Source organism: Rhipicephalus sanguineus, chromosome 4 (assembly GCF_013339695.2).
Source record: "Rhipicephalus sanguineus isolate Rsan-2018 chromosome 4, BIME_Rsan_1.4, whole genome shotgun sequence".
NCBI lineage: Eukaryota > Metazoa > Arthropoda > Arachnida > Ixodida > Ixodidae > Rhipicephalus > Rhipicephalus sanguineus.
Genome location: NC_051179.1, coordinates 71055412 through 71064985, shown reverse-complemented (window position 1 = coordinate 71064985; position 9574 = coordinate 71055412). Strand labels below are relative to the sequence as shown.

Genomic DNA, 9574 nt, shown 5'->3' with positions numbered 1-9574 from the left:
CTGAGAAGGCGATGTGCACGGTACCCGATTATACGCTGTCGCGTTCTACTCTTGAAGGCGAAGCTCAAGCGCCGTCCAAGGTTTTTTTTTTTTTTTTCATAGTTCTGCTCTTACTGTCAGACTTAGAGCACGAAGTTTTCTCTATAGCGAAGCGCATATTTACACCCGGTGTCTCCTCATCACGACATTCCTCGACGCAATAACGCCCGGGAAACACCATCATCTTCGCGCTTAGTTATGCCAATTCGCCTTTTTTTTTCACGGTGCCACGGCGCATGCGCCCCCCCCCCCCCCCCCCCCCCCCCCCCCTAGCGGAAAAGGCGCCAAATGTTTTGGTATGGTCGTGGCCTCCGAGGTTGGCTCCGGCTGCGGGCCGCAGGAGCCAATCTCGGAGGCCACGGCATGGTCTCCGCACGCCTCTCAATCTCGGAGGCTCTCGTTCTAGAGATCCCGGTTCACCGCGCAAAGCTCCGCCCACCAACCAAAACCTGCCAGAACTGCAGAGGTCAGCACACGAAGATGAAGAAGTTGATTACAGCGGATTGTCGTCGATATCCTTGCACTAACTAGCGCCAGGTTGACGTAAGTGCCGGCGGGGACTTATAGCGTCAACGGAGACAGCACTCGTGAACACATTTCCAACGTCTACTCTACAGTCGGGTACGACTTTAGGAGGCAGCGGCATTTCCATCTTAAAAGGCGGATGCGTACAAGTCTGCACCAGTGAGCGCGCGCTCCAGACCCACGTTATAAGCCTCCCGGATTGTGTTGAAGGCGGTAGTGTGGTCGGGTAAACTTGAGCTGATATTGTGGGTACTGTAAGTACTGTCTTGGTGATGCGTTGGTGTCTTGGTCGGTTGGTAGGGATAGCAGTGCTGGTGACCTATACATGGGTCCTTTAAATGGGCTTTAATGCGGTTTGTAATGCGGCGGATCCTGGAGCTGCAGCATGCACGGCATCCACGAGTCTCGTAGCGTTTTGTCTAATCGATCCAATCAACAACATTCTTCCGCTGGTTCCCGCATAATTGTTTACCGTGTCTTTCAGGGTAGCAAGCCAAACGAGGCAGAAGCTCAAGGGAAGCTAATATCCTTCAACAGGAGGTGTCGCTGGAGTCAGTGTTTCGACAAGTGGCCTTGTCTCCTTCAAAGCAGCCAGATTCAAGGGTGTTAAGAGTTTTAGTTACGATGCACGGTATTTGGATACTGTAACTTCTCGTGTACTCGCTCCCAATACGGTGCTCCCGTCAAGCAGTGTCGACCAGCTCCGCGGCGAGAAGCGCAAACATACTTACAGGTTTGAACGTGCTTACTGTTAGGCTGATCACACGGAACAGTTATTTGAAGACATTTGACAAAGGCTGAGCTCACAAAAAGCTCCGCAGGACTAAGTGAGCAACTGTTTCATTGATCTCATTTCAAGCGCAGAGTCCCACGCCTTCAAAAAGCGTTTACTTGTTACCGAGTGCCACAAAAATCGGAATAAGCACCGTTCAGTGAAGTCTGTGCTGTTAGCTTTCTCTCCTATGGTGGGTAGAATTTCGCAGTTTTAAATTGAAGACATCGAAATTTAAGATTATTGTTATGGTAACGGGTAAACAGGACCATATGTTAAAAATTTGGTTGTCCGACCACAATTTTAACATAGGGTCCTGGTTACCCGTTACGCACGCTCCTTATACCACGAGATCATCAGTTATTCAAGAGCGAAGCTAGGACATTTTACGACTGTATAACCACACCTCCTCCCTTACCCCAGGGCCATACCCAGGAATTTTTTTCGGGGGGTGTTTCTGTGTAGAACGGCCAACTTTTGCAACTCGTGGTTGCTGTGAAGGCATGCAAATATTTGACTATCACCCGAAAAGTTAAAGAATGAAAAAAATTTCGGGTGATGTCAGAACCCCCTCAACAACCCCCCCCCCCCACCCCTTACTTACGGCCCTGCCTTACCCAATGCCTTCTTCAAGGACTATTAGATACTTGTAGATAAAAATAACAATAAACTAAAAAAACAAGCAAGGTGATAGCTCTCGTCTTGTATATCCTTTGCAATGGTAACAGTGCTTTTTTTTAATATTAACAATAACAAGTACAAGCTCCGCTCAGCGAGAACAAGCAAAGTGTTTGTTTGGAGGCAAAAAAAAAAACGGAGGGAAAAAACTGCAGTTTCCACTATAATGGACGAATACATGAATCGTCAATGCATTGACTGCGGAGCTGTGAAATTTGCGTGAACAAGCAACAAACAATGCGCGAAACCACAGATGTCATGTCTGTACAGCAGTGCGCTTCAATAACAAAGCTTCAAAGCTATGCGAATGGGCTGATGTGGATACCGATGGTTCCTGCTCCCGTGTCATGGTAGGAGAGTTCAAAAATAAGCTTACCGACAGCCATCAGCTCCGTAAGTAATGTACGACACACTGGGGTGCTCCGCGCGGCAACACCAAAAGATTGTGGACCTTCGCAACAGTCTTCTCACGATGCGAACTTGTTGGCTAGTTGTTTGAGCATCTTGCTCCAGGGAACCGCGCGAAAGATGAAGCAGAAGCATGTTGTGTATTAACCCTTACAAAAATCAATTTACACAGTCTATAGACTGTCTAACCCATCTTTAGACGGCCTATAGACTGTCTAAATATATTTTGTAAGGGTTGTTCGTTCCTCTGCTTCGTCTTCGTTTTTTCTTTCCACGCTGTTCCCTGCATCAAACTTCTCACAAGCTTCATGCCCAAGTTATGAGGATTCGGAATTCTTTAACACCGTAAAATAGTTAGTGAGACATTCGCATGAACACTCAAGGAGTTCATCACCAAGCTCCACAGGGGCGCCCCATCGAATTTTTTGAGATTCTCAGCGGGATTCCCCTGAATTCCGACGAGGAAACGTTCACACCGCCCTAATCTCAGCTATCGTCATTGTGCGGTGTAGGGAAACGTCCTGGTCACGCGTGCTCGTGTACGATTGACGAGGCAATGTCTGTGCTCGCGGCAAAACGTCCTGGGCCACAAGGTCGGCGTTGACTCCTGGCAACAGAGCGTTCATGCACGGGCGACGTCGTTGGATACTTCTGACGGGTTTCATCGGGTGGCACACTTGCGTAGCCGTCCGTCGCGGCTAGTGAAGTCCAAGGTAGCCGCGATAAAGCCCAGTGCTACGCCGTCCGCCCAGGACCTGGGTGCTGTCGGCGATGAACAGCCAAGGCCCGCCACGAAACCACCGTGGCCGCCGTGCTCGGTGAGCAGCAACAGGAGTTGCGGGTCAATCTGCAGCGAGCATTTTAAGACACTGTAAGTTGACCTCTGCGATAAAGTGAAAGTTTTTTATTATTTATTTTTACGTATAGCCCCGCTGGGGCTCCATTGTAAATGTAAGGGATCGCACATCATTCTTCAATTACAGACAAAATGTCACGAAATGTCAAATGCACGAACACCTCCAGGTAAATAATTCCAGTGTTCAATTGTATAGAAAAAAAACTCTTTGAAACTGTCAGCTTCAGTTCGTAACAGTCACTCTAACGCGGTATGTATCTTCCACAAGCCCGTACCGTTACCTTTCAGGAATCTTTTTTTCCGGCACACAACACGAGACTGGGATGACCTGCCTACCGAGGTTACCGCTATCATCGACCCACAAGCGTTCAAGCAGCTCATCAAAACCATCCCATCATAACTTATAGTATATTGTTAAACATTCACAACCGACCCCCCCATGTAATATCCCAACAAGAGACCTTTGAGGTAATAAAATGAGAATGAATGAATGAATGAATGAATGAATGAATGAATGAATGAATGAATGAATGAATGAATGAATGAAATGTTAAAAGTGTTTGTCTACGAGTACGGGAAGGATCAGCGAACTTAATACACTTGTCTAAACAAGTTAGGCGTGACGTGTTAGTTAGACAGTGCAGAAACTTTAAACTTGGTGGCGATGAGTGATTGCGGCGAGAAAAAGGCTCCTTTTTTCCTCTCCGCAGTAATCGCCTCCCTCTTTCTCTCGTGCTGAGTACTTGCAAAATAACTCATTACGGACAACGTTAAAACTAGCCAAGGGAAAGGAGGAGCGCTGAAAAGATGTACTGGGCGTGGCGCTGCATCATGCGCATCACACTTTAGCGACGTCACGGCCATTTATAGGGGCGTTTATGTATACTACTGTTGCAGCGTATGCACTCAAACTTCAAGAAGTGAAATCTATGTAAAGAACATCAACTAGTTTTTCCCATGTGTCAGAGGGTGAATTTCTGCCTCCTCCCGATAAACCTAGCGCGCTGATGGCTCTGCTCAACGTGGTTACAAGATGCTGTAGATGAAGCGACTAGGTCACTTCGAGAAGTGGTGTACATTAGCAGAGTTGTACACGTGGGAACAGAAGCGTAGTGATATCAGATCATGTTCAACACAAATTGAACCGGAATTTGTTCGATTAGAAACTAGTTGCATAATTAGTGAATGCCGGTGAGTGCGAATTAATGGACGCGTGTATGTAAACAACAGCTTTTGAGTGCGAGCAAAAGGGTGTGAAGGCGAAGGCACTGTGTGTGAGTTCATGGCAGAACAAACGTGAATTTGAAGCAAGCTACGATCTTGCTTTTTCTAACAACGATACCATTAGCGAGCTGATAATCGGCATTATTTATTAACCTCGCACGTTAAAGAACACCGGATGGTCGAAATTTCCGGAAACCTCCACAATGGCATGCCTCATAATCATATCGTGGTTTTGGCACACAAAACCCCAGATATTATTATTAAGGCGAAAGCTTTAGCTGCCTTGTCAAACGCGAAAAATGACCGACGTCCCGCGTCGGCGGCGTCGGCGTCCCGCGGTGTCGGCACCAACACGAGTGGTGCAAAAAATCATCACTCGATGACGTCACCATGTGACGTCATCATGACGTCACATACCACAAAAATTTGTGACTTCATCATGACATCGACGCTTGGCCAAAGGTGGGCGGATAACGGAGGCAGTGCAAAAATCACAGGGTCCCTTGTGCATTCACCTAAGACGACTCGAAGCCGAAAGCCATCTTCTTTTTCTTCTCAGTCGATATATTAGGGAGCCTACATGAACGGCCGGTCATGTAAGCTCCCTAGATGTGTTTATCCTGCCCCGCCACCCTCCGAAAGCTTTGTGCACCTAGCGTGGTTTCGCAATGCCTCCAGGTTAGGAGGCATCTCACCTAGTTTTGCACTGCCTCCGTGATCAGCCCACCTTTGACCAAGCTACGATGTCATGTGATGACGGTGTAAGCTTATGCCACAGGAGTGAAGCAACGAGGCGGCTGAACCAGAATCGACGGCAGCAGGGAACAAGAGCCTTGGCTTCACGTGCCACTGCGAAGCGCCGTCTTTATTTCCTTCTATTGAGATGGCGCGCTCTCCAGTTTTGTTGGCCGCCCAAAGGAGGCCGCTACAACCACATTATGTGGCGTTACGTCACATGACGTCACAACAGAATTTGTGGAGTCATGATGACGTCACAATTTGTGCGTGATCGGTGACGTCATGATAACGTCATATGGTCACGTCATCACGTGATGATGATTTTTTTACACCACACGTCCCCGGCGCCGCAGGACGCAAGACGCCGCCGACGACGCTGGACGTCCACGGTCAAGTTCTGTGTTTAGTGAGGCATATAAGGCTTGCGCCTTAAAACTACGTTAGGTGCAGAAAGCTTTCGGTGGGGGGCGGGGGAGGATGAATACATCGAATGATAATAAAAAAGTGGATGAAGACGGCTTTCGGCTTCGAGTCGAGTGAGGCGAATGAATAAGAAAATCTGTTTTATTTTGTATCTTTATCTAAATAAGAATAACTATTAACTTATTCTCATTAAAGATTCCTCGACATGCTCACCTGGAAGATATCCATGGGAAGCGCCCATTCCGGTACCGCGGGGTCGTCCGCACTGGAGACGCACAGCAGCGGCGTCGCGATGTCGTCGGCGTCGCGCAGCGGCGCGTTGCGCTCCCAATACTGGGCGGCGCTGCTGGCACCGCATGCGGGCCACAGCACCTTCTGTTCGACGTCCGGCCAGCTGGTAGCCGACAGCGCTCCTTCCACGTCTACGGCCGCCGACGCCGCCGAGCTCGAGGAGTAGCCGGCCCGGCAGAGGACGCCGCCGTGCTCCGCCACAATGCGCTGCAGCGCTCGACGGCGGAGTACGCCTGCAGGAACGACAGGGAGAGAGGTTCAGCGAACCCGAAACCGCGATATCTGCGGAAAACCGTCGTGAGCATTGCATTTCATCCAACTATTCCCTTTTTACCAGTGTGTCGTCCTTAAACCATACTTTGCGACTTTCTAATCTTTCTCTCCTCCAGGAAAGTGTCTGATTTATCGTTATTTCATAAGATTTTTCATAATCCACACCGGAAGAATGAACTAATTAGTGAGCCATCTAGTTTGTCTGATCGTTTTGATCACCGTCATAAAGTTAGAGTCCCCTTTTGTCGTACTAATTTCCTTTCCAGTTCTTTCATGCCGAAGACAGCCAAGGAATGGAACCACCTGCCCACCTATTGCGCCACTCCAAGTGTTTCTGCACTTCAATCCGCGGTTGAAGATTATTGTTTGAATTAGCCGTTAACAAATGCACATTGTTTTAACTATCACTCCCTTCTGTAATGCATTCTGACGTTGAAGGCATTGAATAAATTAATAAGTGAATGAACAAATAAATAAATAAATAAATAAATAAATAAATAAATAAATAAATAAATAAATAAATAAATAAATAAAAAATCACAGCATATCCACGGAGTGAATGATGATGAGTGGGCGAAGCTGCGAAGGTTCATCGGTAAACCGTGAATCTTCCGTGAATTCTGCCCAGTACATCATCACCGACGTGAGATCGGGCGCGTTTATACTAAAGGTTCGATGAGTTATGACGACTTGCAGCTCACTTTAATTTTACATGTACGCTGTGAATTTTCATTGTTTAGAAAATCATTGCTTTAGAAAACATCTGGCGTCTTTCGTTAAGCAGCTGGCGTCTTTTCGTTTTGCTTTAGAAACATCTGGCGTTCTTTCGTTTTGCTTTTACAAAACATCTGGCGTCTTTCGTTGGTTTATTTCATCAATCAACGGCGTTTTGAACACAATTTTTATTGTTTAATCACGCACGGGAGAAATCTCACCAGGCACTACCTTGGAGGTAAACAATGGCTGCTAATGGGAATGAGAGACAGAAGAAGTCGGCTTTTAGCTAACACTTGCACTTCTACTTCTACTAACGTTTCCTACTGGAACATGCCAATGGCTGCTAATGGGGAATGAGAGACAGAAGAATTCGGCTTTTAGTTAACGCGCACGCTGCGAATTTTTTATTGTTCAACAACGCACAGGAAAAATCTCCCAACGGCACCACCTTGGAGGTCAAAGCGTAAAACTGGTTACGCACTACGACTACTACGACTACGACTACGAGGGACGAACGGGTGCCGCCTTAAGGAGCTTCGCCCCTAATAAATAAATAAATAAATAAATAAATAAATTGGCGGCTCCATTGGCGGCGGTCGCGCTATTCATATCTGGTGAGACAAGATTACTGTTGTCCCATGATAGGGTATGTACTAAATCGTGAACCATTTCTTCTAAACAGATGGCAACCCAAACGACGAGGGCGACGCAGAGAACGCGCTCTCTGCGGCACCAATTTGCAGGGTGCGTTCGTCGCGTAGCGCTAATCGATATTAGATTAAAACAAATTGTGAGCAAACATAAATCTCTTAGCTTACGCGTCCTAGACGCAGAATTTGGAGAGATGAAAGAAATTTTACGTGAAATTTAGATAACCGACTAGGGCCGGCACGGAGGTTGCAAAAGTTGGCAATTGGCGACGGTGCATTGGCGAACCGGCTCGGAACGGCACGCCCTCTGGTTGGTTAATTCTTAGCGTAGGCACGCCGCAACCTCATAAAGGCGTTTACCCCGCACTCCAGAAAGTGTGCCTCGTTGTGTGTGATCACCTCGACGAACAGCTGGAAGAACACGGAGAAGAGGCTTTCCTTCGACGATGGCACACGCGTTTCTTTTATTAGATGTGAAGCATCTTATAGCGGAGTTCTATCCGGTGGTGGTGGTGGTGGTGTGCGGCGTGACCACCCTTACTGCGCATGCGCATACCCTCTCCACACACCTCCTATCCACCCCTCCTCTCCACTTCCCCTCTCCCATTTCCCCTCACCACTTTTCCTCTCCACTCCTCCTCTCCCCACCTACTCTCCACTACCCCTCTCCCGTTTCCCCTCTCCCCTCTCCAATCTTTGAAACGCAGGCTAGACCACTGACCTCCATTAAAAAGGCTGGACGGCGCATCCCCGCTCTGCGAGGCGGGCGCTTGTGAAGCCACCGGAAGGTCCCCTGTTTGTCCCGGAAGCTGGCGTCTTCTATCCGTCTCAGTCGCGCAATTGAAGTATTCTCGGGTGGCAGCTGTTGTTATGATCGTTTTTCTTTTTTATTTTTTCAAACTCTGCGATTACGCCTCACTTTAGACGCCGACGAACGCTACACGAAAGATGACGAACGCCGTGCCGACGCCGTCCGAATACGGCGGAGCGCGGCAACGTACAAAATGCGTAAAAAGTAATGCAACATTGAGGTACTTAGCGTGAAATGTCTTTCCTCGCGACTTTTCCGGTCTATTCGTACAGTTTACTGCGCTACAGGCAGGTATTTCTTTAAAAAACAAGAGAAAAACTCTTTTCCGGGACAAAAACAGCGGCTTCCGGTGGCTTCACGCCCGCGTGCTCGATGCGCCATCCAGCTCCTCCTAGTGGAGATCAGTGGGCTAGACATGCCGAAATTCTCCCCTGCGCAACGCCGCGATGAGCACCAGGGCATGTGCGTACCCTCCCCCTCTCTCTCCTCTCCTACGCTGCCGCCCTCTCGCGCGCCTGTCGACCGCGTTCCCCGCTCGCCCTGTGAGAATTAACGGCCAGGCTAGAGAGAAGACAAGACGCGCGTAGCGTTCCTCTTCGCGTTGCAAGACGCGAGGTCGGTAGCATGCCCAGCGAACGCCAACGGAACGCGATCGTGCAAGTGCTCCGTCTTCGCATCGCCTCATGGTCCCCGTTAGCGGGAAATGGTGCAATTTTTTAAAGTAAGGAAGGTACAACTGGAGTGTTAGTACGGGACTACTGGAGTTTCCAGTAGTCCCGTACTAACAGACCTTCCACTCTAGTGCGTGTGTATACGTGGTCTTCAATATGTGAAAAATGTGATCTTGTTTATTGTATTTTTAGATGCGAAGCAGCTTTTCCGCTAGGCTTTGTCCGTAGTTCCATTGGCGACCGTCCGCTTTCTAAAACCTACCATAGCCATCTCTAACATATTGAGCGCGCGCTCGCGCCAAGGAGAAGTCTTCTTCGTCTTGTTCTTCGACCGCCTTGATGATGATACGTGCAGAGCGCGCGCTCCTTCGTCTTGTTCTTCGACCGCCTTGATGATGATACGTGCAGAGCACTTTAGGGGCCCGGGCTGCCTTATGCTGTACTAGCTTGGCGTAACGCAGACAAAACCACGTGTGCTGGCACGCGCTAGCGCGTTCG

At 48.5% G+C, this 9574-nt stretch overlaps 1 protein-coding gene across 1 annotated transcript in view; it reads right to left on the bottom strand.

Moving 5' to 3' along the window:
* Positions 1–1005: 1005 nt before the first annotated feature.
* The window catches only part of LOC119390215 (protein ABHD15), a 56531-nt gene continuing 47962 nt past the window's right edge, over positions 1006–9574 (bottom strand). Inside the window, exons 5-6 of the mRNA XM_037657781.2 lie at positions 5877–6187; positions 1006–3269 (exon numbers count right to left, since the gene is read on the bottom strand). Coding sequence (XP_037513709.1) covers positions 3084–3269; positions 5877–6187 — 497 coding nt within the window. The 3' untranslated portion in view covers positions 1006–3083. The remainder of the gene's footprint in view (positions 3270–5876; positions 6188–9574) is intronic.